General features: G+C 36.5%; 1 protein-coding gene across 1 annotated transcript; it reads right to left on the bottom strand.

The window, feature by feature from the left end:
• Positions 1 to 2,037: 2,037 nt before the first annotated feature.
• LOC139726816 (phytanoyl-CoA dioxygenase domain-containing protein 1 homolog) lies at positions 2,038 to 12,567 on the bottom strand. The gene is made up of 9 exons (XM_071637809.1): positions 12,270 to 12,567; positions 11,017 to 11,134; positions 8,070 to 8,170; positions 6,831 to 6,932; positions 6,113 to 6,152; positions 5,557 to 5,651; positions 4,776 to 4,966; positions 3,510 to 3,687; positions 2,038 to 2,332 (listed from the first exon to the last, which is right to left on the bottom strand). Exons 1-9 carry the CDS (start codon positions 12,366 to 12,368, stop codon positions 2,159 to 2,161), a joined length of 1,098 nt encoding a protein of 365 aa, XP_071493910.1. The 5' UTR covers positions 12,369 to 12,567; the 3' UTR covers positions 2,038 to 2,158.
• Between the last annotated feature and the right edge of the window lie 5,353 nt (positions 12,568 to 17,920).

Genomic DNA, 17,920 nt, shown 5'->3' with positions numbered 1-17,920 from the left:
ATAGAATAGAATTTGAGTAGATATTAATAGTCGTGTAATTGTATGTGACTCTCATACACTAAGAACAAAACACAAAACAATCAAAACGCAGGAACAACGACTCAATATATAGTGGCACAGAAAGTTTTGCAGGAATTGATACCCCCGCAGTTTATTGTGAGTGGTTATGATGTTATCGAAGAAGGAAGGAGGAGGAGGATGAAGAGGAGGAGGAGGAGGAGGAGGAGAAGAAGAAGAAGAAGAAGAAGAAGAAGAAGAAGAAGAAGGAGGAGAAGAAGAAAAAGAAGAAGAAGAAGAAGAAATCCGCAATCTAAATCAATCGTAGAATTCATACGACGTCATCACGTAATTTTGCATTCCTTATAATGGAAGATCTAATTTTGTAATAGACACCAGTTACTGTCTTGATATAGCGGTTCACTCAAGTTTTCTTTTGAGTTGATTTAATTGAGTCTAATAGAAGTGTAATACTCTCTCAAGTCTTTTGTCAAAGAAACATGTCAAAATTTGCCAGATTTCGAAATTTCTTGATGACTTGCAATCATGCATAATATAAGCAACAACAAAAAAAGAAAAAAAAAAGAATCACGAATATTAATGTTTATACATCCATTTAACTGTCTATTCTTATATTGGAAATCCCTGTCATAATATACTCTGTTCTTCATGGAAGATGTCTTGGTAAGATTTTAAAATGATATCACTGACTGAAAATACGTAATTCCATTCAAAAGATTGACTTTACTTGAATACAGAAAGGTTTGTTTGAATGTTCACTGAAACGTGGGCATCGGCAAGCAATCCTCATCAGCGTGGTTAGGAACAAAAAAACAACAACACCCAAATGAGTTAAAGAAAGAAGTACAAGTAAAATCAAAAGCAGACATTAGTACCCCCAAAAATAGGGAAGAGAAATACGAAACAGAGAAAAAATGGCATAATGAACTAGATATACGAGGTATTTGGGTTGGTGATTGTTATCATCATTATTTCACACAACCTCAACCAGACGCTCTCTGGATCTTCTTACGGTCTAGTTATACTACGTTAATGCCAATTGAAGCACGTGATATCGGGCTCATGTTGGAATTATTAATTGCACTACTATAAGAACCGCGTCCGAGAGTTAACATTTAATATATTCAGGACGAACATTTTATTGCATCATTTTACAGTTTGCCGTGTCTGTTTAGATTACCTGATAACAAAGTCAGATAGACGCTACGTAAGCAGCGGATTCATTTCTTTCTTCCATCATTCCCTGAGGTGGTTTATCGGTTTTTCAGTCTGAAATATAAACAATACTTGTTGAGATACAATGTGGATAAGGGGGTGATAAATAATTTCATTTCGTTGGATTTTATTTATTTCTATGTCATGATATTCTATTCCATGCACTTTGTTTGTTCTCTTCTTATGTTGTTCAAAGATCATCTGCATGTAAAAAATCCAGGTAATTATTACGACATGACGGATTGATATATATACAAAACAAATTACATGTATGATATGATATACACAAAAAAATGACATCTGTGAATATAGAATGTAATCATATAAAATGTAGAAAATAACATGGATACATCATTCAGCTGCCTTTGTTGATCATTAATACTGGGATAAAACTACAGGCATGTGGTCATTGAAACAACATCAACAACAAAGCAAAGCTTGAGATGGAAAACTTGCATGTACCTTTTAGGGGAGATTGTAATAGCCACATCGATATTTTTGCCATACCATGATCTCATTGTTTGATGAGCTATATAGTCAATCAAAATAGAGTGTTACTGAAGTCACACCTGTAAGCTGCCAAAGTGAACAAAATCATGTAATAAGTACGTACAATACACTCATTCTGATTGGAATAAGGAGAACTCGCAGAAGTTTAGCCTTTTCAACTTTAAAATGAAACACATGGTGATTTCTCAAAAGTTCCGAGTGCAGTGGCGGATCCAGAGTGGGGCACATCGGGCGCGCGCCCCCTCTTTATGTTTGGTTAAAACAAATTAATAAGAAAAAAGGGGGTGCGTGCAGCCTCTTTAATTTTGCAAGGGCGCCTCCCTTTTACGGAATTCCTGGATCAGCCCCTGTGAGTGTATATGTGGTTGTTGGTTTTGTTTCTTAAAATCATGATGTGAGAGTAGCCCAGCCTACTTCAAGCTTTGACCCAGTTGTATTTATCATGAGGTTTGAATCTGGCGGTGTGCCGGTTTGTGTGCACCATCTCCCATCGCTGCATCCACGGACCCGTGATTGTCGTGTCGAATTCGTCGTCGTCTTCGTGACTAGTGGCTCCCTGCTCGGTGTTCTTGGACGCAAAGAAGATATCCTACACTCGAACAAAGAAGACAAAAAATTAAAAAACGAAAAAACAAATGACACATTATTATCATTATCAGGATTCTCTTGTCTACATCGGCGGACTTTTTATGGTTCAACAATCTAGGCCTCAATCACTGTTAGAGGGACTGCACAGTACTGGTTGAGGTGGGGATTCATGTTTTGAACATTCCTAAGTGAGATAATGAGAAACCTTTTATGAAATATGAAAGGGCCTGTAATTTTAAGAAGGATTCAACGTTTATTTGATGAAAATTGGTTTTCAAATGGCTGAGATATCAAAAAGTGATAATAATGAAAGACTACAGGCCACGCCTTTATTAGGATCTCTTTGTTTCACCTTGTTTTTGGATATCTCAGCCATTTCAAAGCCGATTTTCATAACTTTTGATACCCCTTAGAATTGCATGCTCTTTGGCATCTCATAGAGTGATTTCTGAATATCTCGCAAAATGTTAAAAGCTAAATCATCACCTCGACCAGAACTGTACACACCCTTTAACACTAATGCCGAAAAAATGTGAACAATTATTTAATGATGTATGTAGAAGTTTTAAAAAGAATTATGAGATAACAATGATAATACGTAGACCTATATTTAAAAAAAAAATGAATGAATGAATGAATGAATGTATGAATGAATGAATGAATGAATGAATGAATAAATGAATGACGTTATGTATAAATGTTTTGATGTATTATCATTGATCAAGGATTGCTATTAAAAAGAAAAACTGTCAGGAAATGACAGCTCTGAACTGACGGGGAGGAAATAAAAACCCTGATAAGATGTAACGGTCAACTTTGAGGACTTATGCTTATTTGATAAGTTTATCAATATTGTATGAGAAATGGTTGTGTAATTACTTTGTGACCGGTAGACATCGTTTGATTGTTCTCCCAGCTCAGAGACACAGTCTACATCTATGGCCATTTTGTTTTGTTCAACCTATAAAGGTCTTAATATTGTTGAACACCACATGGTTTCCAACGTAATCTTGAAATCATCGCACCAATCTGTAACGAAGTTACTCGTATGGTTTTCTTCTGACACATCGTCGTGACAGCCTGACAGCAATCACTATGACCAGTCAAAGAAAGGCAGGAACACTGAATCCACCAAACTCTTCAAAGCACAGGATTCTAAGATAAAATAGCTGACACACCTTCGTTAAGAGTTGTCGATCTGTTTTCGAGAAGGTGTCAAAGTCCGGCTTAAAGTTCGGGTCCCCTTCCACTCGCATAGGAATACTTTCCTTGATACCGTAGAAGCCGTTGGGTTTGTCGGGACGCTGCCAGCGGAGGTCCAGACTCCATCTAATCTCATTTGACAGGTTGGTCAAGCTGAATAAAAGGGACAAAGGAAGACATCGCTTATCTGAGATTTCCTACGTTTAAAAACAAAACATCCCCAAATTCCGCTACTTCCGGATGACATTGATATTCGTATAACATGTGTTGTTGTTGTTTTGTTTTTTAAATAAAATCTGCTGCCATACAATGCTTTGGGGAACCGTTGGCGAACTTAAGATGCTACGACGTCAGACCATTAAAGGTCGGCTCGAGAGTTTGTTTTTTTTTTCAAATCTGCTAAGCAACTCCCTTTAAGTAATCACCAAACGAACACATGTCAAATTGAATACTAATAGGAAACTGCAATGTATAAAGACATGCAGAAAGGATTGATTACATGGGTTTCACTTATTTCACATTCGGCGACCAAGATATAAGCGAAGCGATATATCTATTTCGATTGCATTAATCTGAGTTATACGTGAGTTGTTGTTTTTCTTTTCATGTTATGAGTATAGGTACCCTCATTGAATCAGTAATAACTAACAAAATGTGGTGCTTGTAGTAAGCCGGATACAGAACTAAACTATATCCACGAGTCTCTAGATTTAATTTGATTTTCACTCAGTTTCAGAAATCAGTTTGATTATGACTCTGTCGTGCAGAAAAAGAAACAGAGTGAGTTAAATTGCCGTTGAGAACACTTGCAATCTGTAGTGTACCGGTATGATTACCATTCAAAGAATCAAAATTTTCGTAACATGAAACATAAACCTTGAATTTAATGGGGTAATAATAAGAAAAACATGATCCTTATTATGCACGTGTTTCTGACTGTGTGTGGTTTACAGTGTATTATGACTAGTAAGCTAGGATATCACTCTGCGAGGCTTATGCATGGTACACTGCGATATAAACTTACGGAGCGAAAAGACGACGTCCTGACATTCCACTAGAATGAATCCATAGCTAATTATAAGTGTTTTTGACATTATAATTATCATTATCATTTAGAATTATCATCATAACTATTATGTAGCTATATTTTGTTTTACTAAACTACTTCCACTTATTTAGAATTACATGCAAAGGCTTGATTGTCCAATCGTTTCGTCCCATTGCCCGCCGAGACATTATACCTGCGGTGGGGAATGCTGTTGTTCATGAAAAGGACGCCTCCGTAAGGGACGTCGCAGGTAACGAGATCGTTGTCCATGTCGACTTCGAGCGTCTTCATCATGTCTTCCTCGAGCAGCTCGACGTACCACGTGTTCCCGACGCAACACTGATGACGCGCAGTCACTCCCTTCCGATGACCTCGCCTTGCAACCTATACGCCGAAAAATTGATAACATATAGCTAAGTGCCGTTATCTCAGCATTTGAGTACCTACATCATTTCCAACAACATACAGAATACTAGCAAGAATGACATGAATGAATTTTAACCATACCTATGAACCCATAACAATAGATTTGTGGGATAGGAAGACATTATGGAACAAAGTTCGTAGTTAGTTGTCTCGCAAATAGGAACACATTTTTCATTTGTTTATTTATTTTTTATTCATTTTTTTTCAGTGTCGATGTGCTGTACACAACATTTGAAGATTTGCTCCTTAGTGCGATTCACTTTCAATCGTACGACTTTGTTGTACAGAGAAGAGTCTGTCAATACAATTCATGTACTAAGTATATAGGCCTAGGTCTACTATGATCCCCTGTCTCCCTAATAGCTGTTTGCTATTATACTAGCAACCATATTAACACTATGTTGAACGTATTCGGTTCAGTCTTGTCATAATATGTGCAATTATCAAAACAGACGCCACCACACACACTCACACATTCTCCCTACTACAAACTTGGTCTCAAAATGATAATAATGATTTCATTGGTACATGAATACTAGTATACTGACTTGAATGCATCCGTTCTGTGCATTCACGTCTAGAAGTGGAATCCAGGCTGTAGGTTGCAGGACGTTGAGGGCGTTAGGATCCAAATACGCGTTGTCTAAAAGGGTGGAGTGGTTTTGTCGATAGGATATCAAGACTAGTTTATGCAAAGCAGATAATTGTTTACTGGAAAAATACAAATTATCAGTTGATCCCACTGAAGACAACAACTTATTGTAAAAGCAGACTCGAAATATGGACGACGGTGAGTCATCTCACATAAACTCTGCATTTTGTTAAACATTGGGAAAAAAAGCACACCAACAATAACCACTATCTAAACCCACGCAATCCTGTCCCAACAATCAGTTCATTGTATGATGACGTAAAAATCATATCAGCGAATTAAGTTAACAAAAAAACTGGAAAAATTACATCAAAACTATAAGTGAAAAGCATACAGGAATACGTCAGATACGGAGTTACGCAACATGTTGATGACGGCGGCATCATTTTGTAATGTATCAGCGGCGCCGCGGCAAACGTCTCTTTAAAATGTTGGAACGGTGTCATTCTTACCCTGGTGCCACGGAACAACCGACTCCTCGTTCTGGGGCGTCTGTTGTGGGAGATTGGAGTGAAAAACATGATGATTGGCTTGCCATTAAACATTCAATATGATTACGTATCGAAGAGAATTATTCACAACGTATTCATAAATTGTTGATTAGAGATGTTTCGAGTGAAATCAAACCTAACATAGATTGGTTTAACAGGAGTTATAGTGCCAAATTGGCAGACCATTCACTTGCATATCTGTAAGATGTTTCTGAAATCATATTTGACACAGCCCAGACAAAGAAATACATTGTATGTGTCAAAGACGTAAAGTGTTCGACAGCTCGAAATAAAAAGCCATATAGCCCGGTAAGCATCAATCTAGAGTCACTGTCATGTTGTGTATTTTACCTTTACAGACAGCCCGAGAATAAAGGCAGCTTTATCAACGTTTTGGAAGGATTCCTGTCTCGGACATGATTTGTATCCGTGCAGGACATTATTTCTGTTCTTAATTACAAGAAAACCCAACATATTGTTTGTTACTCTAGAGATTGTTGCAGTTGCCCTTCATAGTCCCTACTCCCTCGACAACAAACCTGATGGAAATATGGCAGATCATCAAATCATGAATATTCCAGAATAATATCTTCGTGTCCATGTGTGTGTAAGTGTGTGCGTGTGTGTGCATGGGAGTACATGGGTGTGATAATAATTACACAGCTGACTTCTGACGTACCTTAACCCTGAGGTTCCACACGGGATGTCCGGCGATGTTAGGACCAATCAGCTGCTCCATGACATTCAACAGATGGTCGTGGCTCCAAAGGTCTCGAAAACTCTGTTTCCATGGTTACGGGAAAACCAAAGATTTAATGTCATGTTTAAGGCAGTCCTTCTATCATGTATATCTAAAAAAAAAAAAAAATCATTCACTTCGCGCCAATCGTCCATGTACAAGGGACTAAGGTTGCGCAGACAGTGTTACAATCATCCGTTATGTTATAAAGAATTGTAGGCCATACCTATTGCAACTGCACTCCATAAGATTAACCACATGTCCGTTTTTAGGGTCACCTTTCAGTTTCAGTTTGTTTTATCTCTCCACTTGTATATAAACGAGTACAAATTTTGTATGAATAAGACATATTACATTTCCATTGCGGAGATCTGTCATTTGGACAAATTGATACCTGCACTCTTCTTAGACCAGCGGTAACTAGTACTCAGAGATTTGTAGATTTCTCCCCTCCAATATTCATGCTAGAATGTCAAATATTCAAACTTCAAACAGATTTAAATCAAAATAAAAACTTGTGATTTTATCCAAATATTGTGAACAGTGCATGTCTTTCATGTTAACATGAAGTGACATGACTGACAGAGTGACTGAATGCATTATGACATGTTGAATCGCAAATGCTAATAATTTTAACAGTCTGTTTTCATCATGTGAGGATTCAGCATCAGGGAATTTCTTCTCTTCTCAAGGCAACTACTTTAAAAAATTGACATAGCCACATCAGACGTTTATTCCCTAGATTTCATGTAAAACCAGACTGATTACCTCCAAGCTTTAGAAATTAATTTCTTCATCTCACTAAATTGGCGGTTTGTGAACCGACTTTAGCAATGCAACACCTTCATTTTTCTTTTAACCTTTTTTTTTCACTGATGGAGGAAATGAATTTATCCTGTATATATATATATATATATATATATATATATATATGTATATATATGTATATATATATATACATATATATGTATATATATATATACACATATATATATGTATATATATATACATATATATGTATATATATGTATATATATATATCTATATATATATATATATAATTATGTATATCTGGCCTATATGCATATATATACACCGTCTTCAATGTTATCATTACTCTTGTTATCTTTAGTATCCTTGTGACTGTTATTTTTACTGCTTTCATTACTTGCCACTTACCTGTGGAAGAATTCCTGCTTTGTGCATCAGTACGCCTGCCCCAGGAAACTGTTTCTCAATCAATGTGAACCTCTGGAACAGTCCCACGTCCTCATGCTTGTCTGAAATGAGAAGACGTAATGAACAAACAGTGATAGCGATGAAGGAAAGGGGGGAAAGGATAAAGGAATATAAAGAGTTTTAATGCAAAACAGGTTAAGTGACATCTTCAAACAATTGCTTAAGATAAGTTGCTTAACAAGGTATATTCTTGAAGTTATGACTGAAAATATCCCTTTTTATGATGTTATTTTCTATGTTCTTAGCAGCTTTAATTGCAAATAAATTATGTGATATTAACAAACATGGAATTAACTCGTTTTGCCCTCAAGGGTCGTTATATACAAATATACATACATATATATATATATATATATATATATATATATATACATATATACATATATATGTATATATATATCCCTAGTTGGCACCTTAGGGAGACATATTGGGGGGAAGTGTCTTCATTAGGGAGACAACTGGTCATTAGGGAGACAACTGGTCATTAGGGAGACAATTTTCGTGTCTCCATTGCGTAAACTGCCATTGAACATGTATATAAAAATTTGCATATAAAACAAATGGAAATGTCTTCCAAATGACCCATCTAGGAGTATATATATATATATATATATATATGAGATTAAAACCTAAAATGGCATTAAAACGCTTCATCCTGGCGAGGAAAGCGCATGTTTATAGAAACAAGACACCAAACAGGTTAGTCATCGCATTCTTCATCAGCGACCATAAATTATATATACATATATATATATATATATATATATATATATATATATATATAGATATACATAATATCCATGAAATCGCAGGGGGTGGACAAGACGCCAAAGCACAGGTATGCATATATATGTATATATATATATATATATATATATATATATATATATAATTTATGTCCTTCTTTTCCAAAGTAAAAAATAGAAAGCGATTAGGATTGACTTTCTCTGAAGCCTCAAAAACAAAAATCGACGTATACACTAAAAAAAAAAAATCACAGAAGTGTGCTCATAAGATAACAAAATTGAAGATATTCACGTCTTCTAGCGAAGAAAAAGTATTTAAAAAAAATCCATGGGTACCATATGACCTACAGTGTTAGCAATAATTACAGTGTCATATTGGCCTATACACATATTCAACATGAAACACAAGCTGCTAATTGCTATTGACAAACGTTTCTGATAAAACACAAACTAACGAGATGTTCTGTGCGCAGACGACCGACGCTGTTACTCTTAGAATAATTGTGTCAGAACGTTATTGCTTGGTTGTAGACCAAGGGACCCAGATGACATTTATGTGAAACGCGATTTAAATTGCATGACTGAAATGAAAGACAAAATGTCCTATTTGCATAGAATGCCAGTTTGTGCTGACTCGTACATTTTTTTTTCTGTGTGTATGTGTGTGTGTGTGTGTTTTGTATTGATGAGCTTCTTTTATCACCTGCTGACTGTTTTATTGGAAGATAAATGTTCACAGTATATTGTGCTTGTCATAGATACCACACGATGCAGATAATAGGAAGTTGTTCCAAAGTTTGTGATTTTATAGGTTATAGTCATGCCACACATAAACAGTGTATGCTATTTCAATATATCGTGTAATTTGGTTTGCAACGTATATTATAGGATGAAAACCGGCTTCACAGATCATAGGGGTTGATGTCATTATGCAAGTTGGGGTGGAGTGTTTGAGGATGGTTTGCGAATATTGTAAAGAATCTGCAAAATGATATCTTTATCAATACCTACCCGGTGAAATGAAAGAGTGTATATGAAGGAACAGTGTGCCGTAATATGTTACTCGAGTATTATAGTGTGTAATCAGGCTGTTCAATTTTAGGGCATTTGCAATTGGATTAGTAACCGTAAAACCTGGCTTTGGTGTCCTCTAGATTATAATCATGATGATACTTCACTATCTGGTATCTTGAAAATCAGGGTACATACTTTACACCACTCTGTCATTTTGTTTTCAAAATATGCTATAACTCTACTATTCTTCAATATATGGTCAAATATTCATTGCATATGACTGACCGTGGCTATGCTATTGTGTTAGCTCATTCACCAAATGCACGCCATCAATGTCATACCATGAATACTTCAAATACGATACAAACTAAAAGTACTTCACTCTACAATCAATCTAGCCCTTTACTATATAGCGTACATCCAGGGAAGCCAAGCAAAGGGGGGCGTAAACCTGTCAATATGTCGAGCGATATGGACTTTGCCCTCTCCGCAGAGCCGGAGCATTCGATCGATAACGGAATCGAACAGCTCAGAAGTCGTGTCCGTCGTATAACGGTGCAAAATATGATTTGAGCCCCTGGAAAGGTCAACCCCAGCTGCTGTAAAACTTTGACCTTTTAGCTAAGAGACTGGGACGAGGTTATCGCTTTAAGATTTATCTTTTGTATTTTATTTTCCTTGAACAAAAAACCCCAATCATTTCAATTTGACGTACTGTACCATAATCGTAAAACATTACATAACCATGGTAACAGGAACATTGACTTCACGCTGAGGGGACTGTCTGAAGGGAAGTAGATGATAAAATGAACCATGTATATTATGTAGGTTTTGGCTGAAAGCATGGAACATTATTACCAGATACATGACAAGGCGAATTTTGATATCGTGAGGGCTCGATCAGCAATTACAGGTCTATCACGTTTTATTGTATGTACATACATAACATGCATTGTATGTATCACATGATTTGTGTGTGGACGAATGAGAATCTTTACATTATTTATCACACAAGCCTTAACTACAACAGAGCACGGGGGTAAGTTTCGGGAAATCAAAATGGTGAAACTAGGCGTTTTGAAGTGTTTAGAATTGGGTACCTAGGGGTCTAGATAGAGCTGATGTACCTTTGATCTTGCCAGCATCGTAGAGTTTGTTGACCAGTTGGTTCACGAGATACTTCACTCCCTCACGAACTGGATCAAGGTCTTCTGGCTTGAAAAAATTTGGCACAACCACGAAGCCCTAAAATGAGTCAGAATGGAGATAAAGGGTCAATGTTGAAAAGCGTTCGTTATGTGAATTTTGAGAAGGTAATATGCATAATCATGTGTAATTGTTACATGTTAACAATACATCCTAAATGCAAACACAAAAAATTGAGATCGCAGTAACAGCACAATTTGTTGATATCGTTGTATATAGGTCAATTTGAGAAAATGCAAATTTTGCTGAGTGAGATGGCTGATGATGTTCAAAAGCATGAAAAACACAACCACCAAGTATACAGACGTTTTGAGAATCATGCATGTTGTCTCTATCATGAGATTTAGAAATAAATTTCATCTTATTAAACTGTTTACTGATCCTAGCTTCCAAGCCAACTTCACCGCTACAGCAACACATTATCTAAGAATCTGATGACATGTGTGGCCATTCAGCTCAAATATTCCCAATTGGAAGCAATGTCAGTGTTCTTTTTCTCTGTCCCTTATACCTCCATATACTTTGAATTCGTTATTTAATGTGCTTGTAAAGATAGATTAATCCGAAGAAGATATCGATGTCGAACTCCCATTAAAAACCAAAACAAAGCAAATCTGAAATCGTATATATGGGACGTCCTTTGTCTTCACCTCTGTATCACATCTATAGCATCAATAATCAAAAATGACAAGGTGCAACGGTAAAGATATCAGCAACATACCATTACAATAGTAATAGTAATGAAAGCAATATAATGAATATATACATGTATATATATAAATATATGTATATTTATATACGTATTTGAATTTACAATCGATGTACATGTTATATTTATCTATCTACCCATCTACCACTTAATACATGATATATATATATATATATATATATATATACATATATGTATATATATATATATATATATATACATGTATCTATAGGCGCTATATTATATGAATATACATATTATTTCCACTTTAACACCTTTCAACGTGTGATTAGATAATACAGTATCATTGATTTAGGTAAATAGCATTTAAAGGAGCAACAAATTTATATACAGTGTATATATATCATAGTTACGAATGAATACTCGGGATGGGGGGGGGGGGGGAGCAGGACCTTACTAACGGTATCTGAGCACACAAAATGAGATACATGTAGACCTACTTGCCTCGTCAAAGTACTGCTTGAGTTGCTGAGCTGTGAGCTGACCTGGTTTTCTCTCCCCCTGCGGTGGAATGGTTGTGTAGAGAGCTGGATTTGCATCCATGATGAGAAACCAATGTTGCTCGATTTCCCTCAGACAGACAGAATGCAGCTAGGGCATGGGCTAGAAAACAGGGGGAACTCTGACTTGTTCAGCTGACAGCGAAATTACCTGCCCAGAACTGCGCATTCGCCCGTCAGTTATTTGTCCTGTCAGCTGTTGTTACATTTAGTACAGTAAGCTGTTTACAAACGCACGTACATGTAAGTGTTCGGGGTTAAATCAAGATATTCAGGCTGATAACCTCGTGCGTCGCATGAATTGTTATTTTTTGTTGACCGAATTCGTCGTGTGATCATTAAACTTGTGTAAAGTGCATCACGCACTGTGAACATTTTATCTAACATGCTACTAACACTAAAAAGCGGGCTATGGCGTGCGGAGGAAAGTTTTCCCCGGTCAAGTTGACATGCGTTGTCATAGAGTAGGAATTAAGATCTAGGGAGCCTATCCTGAGATCCCATATGTATTTCAAGATTACAGTGAGTCACAGTTTTGATACTGGACCAATTATTCAGTTAGACCATCAATGACTGATGTGCGTAATCACACCAGGGAGGTGGGAAGAGATTCCCATCTCCCTGATCATGCAATATGGCTAGCATTGGAAGACACATACACACACCCACACACACCTATACACACACCAAACAGTGGGCGTTTTAGCAATATTTTTGACGGCACACAAGAGAGACCCCCCCTCCCAAAAAAAAGAAAACACCCCCCACCAAAAAAAAAAACCCAACAACAACAACAACAACAACAACCAAAAACACTGATAGACGCAGTTTTCATGGGATTATAGCTGAATGACATAAAAAAGGAACAACGATTGAAACTAATTGTGGGCGTGGGAATAATGAATTGGGGTGTTGAATGTACGAGTAGAAGGTAAATGTTTTATGTTTCTCCTTAATAACCGCAGCCAACGAGTTAAGGCCATCTTACACTGATCACTTTTCACATTTTGGTTCTGTATAGAGTAGCCCTTAAAGTTTGTTCGATTCCATAAACACAAGTGTAAACCTTGCAGGAATTTGAACCGATTCAATTTCACATTTTCTAGTTAACTTATAATAACTGGGCTAACATCGAACATCCCAGAAAAGGACTTTTTCCCCCTGAAATTGGAAGTAAATAAAGAAAGTCCATGAATTACGAAGTTTCCCAAGTTTCCCACCCATTGATTGCACCCAAATCAAAATCAAATTAAAGGATACAATATATATATATATATATATATATATATATATATATATATATACATACATATATCCCTGCCATATATCTTGAATTGTTTCCCCCCCCCCCCCAAAAAAAAAAAAGAAGAAGAAGAAGATTTTCAAGTGAGATGAGACCGTATATCCACATAACATGAATCTCAAGATTTCAACTCTGTGGTCACAGGTAATATCTTTTTCTTTTTAAATCAAAAACTTTGTAATCGTTTTCTCCAATGCTGATGAGGCTTCCTACGTGTTGTTTCATTCTATCTATTCGCTAAGCTCTATCGTCATACGGTGACTTTACAAAAACATAAAAAAATGTTCAGCACTTCATGTTCCACGTCTCTCTTAACCGCTGTAGAAAACACACGACCTTATATATACATGAACATACTCATATTCATTTCCTTTTTTACTTTTATTTATTGAAACATCATCAAATACGCTTGAATTTGTTTGAGAGGGTAATTCTCTCCGAGAACTAAATTTACAATGAAAGTCAAATCATCAGAAGCAGAGGTTGACAACAAAAATTCATACAGCCTGGTTTCAATCATACCCATTTGTAATGTTTAAACTAAACAATAAAATCAGCTTCATACAAATATGATATGAGGAAATCTTACAACTCTAGAAAGGGCTGGGTTGTGCTGTTTGTGATTAAAACACAAATTAGCATCCACTTACTTCGAAGTTACGCATGACTTTCAAAGAATGCACTGATTTGCATAAGAAAAAAGAAAGTAATTATGAAATATACAGATTATTTTGTATTGTCTTACAGTCTTCGAAAGAAAATAATGATGAAATTTGGCCTGCTGACTTGCTGAGTATGATGTCGAGCACCCAGGATTGATCATAGAATATGTCAACAAAATAATGTATCTTTGATTCATTCTTTGACAGTATACATCATGTTCATATCAGTTTAGGACAAGTATATCACACATAATACTTGATCACTCAATATTGGTTTCAAATACCAATCAAACATGGCATACTTGATTAAAGACTTGAGAGCAGATCATGGATATCTTTATATCCATTGAATCAAAGGGAACAAGTAAGAACGCAGACAGTCGAGTCGTTGTATTTATTTTTGCCACTATACAGCAGGTGGCAGTAAATTGGTTTGGCTCCAGTCGAGAACGTCATGCGTGATGTGATAGTGCATGTCTCGGGCGTTCAGAAAATAGACTCTGTATAGTAGGTTCCTACTCGAATCCATGTTTCACCTACTGTAACCCGCTTATACGAACATTTGGGTCAGCATGCTTCAATAATTGTGATACAAGATTATCACTTGGCCTAATCTAGCCAAGAGCGGGGCGAGGTACTTGAATTAAACCCGAATGCACGCGAACAAAAGTTGAGCTTCAAGACCGTTGTAACCGGTCCTGATTTGTGCTTTTGAATAACCGATGTATGAATCATGGGAGATGTACCGTAGGCAGACAAAATATTCTTTGAAATAGACTGGAAATGTTTTGTGTGTGTTGGCATATGCTAGCACGGTAATTTCAGAACATTTCACTTCAAAATATCCACACAATGAAATGTATGTAAACGTTATGCGAAACCAATACACTTTGTCAAAGACGTTATAAATGATAAAAAAAAAACCCCAAACAAACAAAAAACCCTCATATGAGTTTATAGGAGATTTTTCGTTGATGGTTTCAAGGATACCGTTTGGTTAATCTTATATTGTTGCATGTTGATGTAAAATTAGCATCAGCGGATATCACTTCACAAATCGCTAATGACGTCACTTTTCCTGATCCGTCTTGATCATTATGGTAATCTCGTATAGGTTGTATCATGCAAGTGTGTAATATATTTGATAGAGAAGTCTCATTGCATTCTTTTCTCGTTTACAATACTAATAATTTTTGATAGAATAGCTTCGCTTGGTCAAAAAGATGGGAGGCCTCTTTAAATTGATTACATAGTGTTTCGTACAAGTCCGTTGCAGAAGCGTATACAAAAGATCATTTGTGTGTGTGCGTGTGTGTGTGTGTGTGTGTGTTATCCATTGCTCTTCATGGTCGATCGAAGGGAAATACAGTGTGTACATTACTTGTTTAGGCCTGCGATTGCGTTTGTTAAAGTGTGCGTGTGCGATTGTGTGTGTGCGGGTGCGTAAGTAGATTATTATTAGGTATTGCCTATGATTATGCTAGAATACTATGATGGGCTCTTTCGGTCAGGTGAAGGTCATTGTTCTAAGCAGCGCCCGATGTTTTATCTTCATTGAAATCAAGGGCTCATGACGCTGGAGCCAGAGAGCCTAAATTGCAAAGAAAGGTCATTCCCATTACTGAAAATTGCTGTAAGATGACGTATTTCCGTTCCCGAAAACCCGCGTACGGGTCAGAATTACAAGATGCTCATCATGAGTTGGCAACAGTCCTACTTCTTGACAATACACATTGTATCTTTTTCACCATGTGGTGTGATGGTTTCTGTCAAGGGATATTGCACATACAGGATAATTAGAAAGATGGCCCGTTTCGATCCTTCTCAGGGTGTGCAACATTTCCGTCTGCGTATTCAATGGTGGCCTTGCGAAAACGCTGCTTTATAATTATTTCAAAGAAATCATGGGCATGTTCTGTCTATTTGCATACATGAATAATAACCTACCTGTTGGAATGGAAATATATTGTAAAAAAAATACGAACATTGACTCTTTTTTTTTTCGTATTACGATGATATTTCAGAAGTTTTCGAATGCAATGTTTTCTCATTGCAGAAAGAGAAAGAGTCGGATGAAAAAGTTTACCCAGCTCGGCTGGGAGGGAGAGGGTAACCTTATGACAACGACCCAGTACTCCGGTCTTCAACCTCTTCTTCATGATAGAAAACTGGTCATAGGGGGAGGAGGGATATAGGTATGCAGCTGATCGGATCACTGAGTAAACTAACAATTACTGTTGATACAGCGTGTCCCTCATGTGTGATACAGGTTGTGCGCCGAGGAAATGTTTCAACTGCTTCATGAGCTATAATGAGTGGAGTGTCATCAAGTTAATGCCATTTTGCCTCATTGGTTTGATGAGACTAAACTAATATGAATGTAATACATAATTGCGCATGTTGAAGAAAATACTGGGTGGGACGCTAGGCACGTAATGGAGTACATAATGTTACTATATCTAAAAATTACAATTGTAAAAATGAAGTTAACCGGCTTATGAAATCATGCACACAATATTTTGACAAAATTCACAATGACGTCGAGATCGAATCAATTCCCCGTTATCTCATTCATTCTTAGGCTGGAAGAATGCGTTTCATATTACTGAAATCAACAACGAACTTCTCATCTGCACATTATCATGTATAGGCCTATTTATCTACACAATGAAAAGAATAGGCATTCACCGTTCATTAATAACTGCAAGATATGAAGTGCGTTACGAACTTGCTCTCGGCTGTGTAATGTAATGCTTGATGCTATCATTTTGGTCTGCTAGTTCTATCATGACAGTTGCTTCTGGATTTAGTTGAAGAAAATTTTTATCTATCTACAGGAAACACTATAGATACCAAAACCCACATCATAAGTAGGTAACTGCCACACAATCATTTAAGTGTAAAAGTATATCTGAGCAAAACGCACGATCGAGGTTACAAGATATAAATAATATGAACCACATAATCTTAATGACTGGCGGTCGAACAAATTACAACATTGTCTTGCAGTAGACATGGATACTTTAATTGCTGATTACGTGTAATTCTATGGTTATGATTCATATCTTATAATTAGTAATATTTTCCTTCATTATTTGTTTTGTCTTTTGCTGGCATACAGTACAATTTTCATTTTCAAAGATATGTTCCGCGAAATACAAAACTATATACAGTCATGAATGTATGCAATATAATACAGGGGCTCTGATCACCACGTGGATTAGAATGTACACTTTGGTAGGATCCACTATGTTTTCACATATCATACAAATGCACACAGACAGGAACCCAAAACCATGGGGTTATTGCAGTGATATATACCATAATCTGAACGCCATAAACATGGAAGATGCGTTTTCCGACAGTATATTTACACTGTACAAGATGGTCATGAACATATTTAGCTAAGGATAACTTGGCCCCTGCATGTACTGTATATTTGCATCCTGATAAACACCGCAATAATCAGATGAAAGAGAACTGAGCATTTACACAGATGACAATTATGACATTGATTACAATAATGACGTAATCGCGATGTATACACTAACTATGCATCGCGAGCATCTTTGTATAACTGAAAAACTCTTTTTCAATCAAAATGTATGCTATAACTCATCACCAATTGTA

The sequence above is a fragment of the Diadema antillarum genome, unplaced genomic scaffold (assembly GCF_040938485.1).
Source record: "Diadema antillarum isolate AM-2024a unplaced genomic scaffold, OU_Dant_1.0 seq00000100_RagTag, whole genome shotgun sequence".
Lineage (NCBI taxonomy): Eukaryota > Metazoa > Echinodermata > Echinoidea > Diadematoida > Diadematidae > Diadema > Diadema antillarum.
Note: the sequence above shows the minus strand (reverse complement) of the source record. Positions and strands in the feature narration are given on the sequence as shown.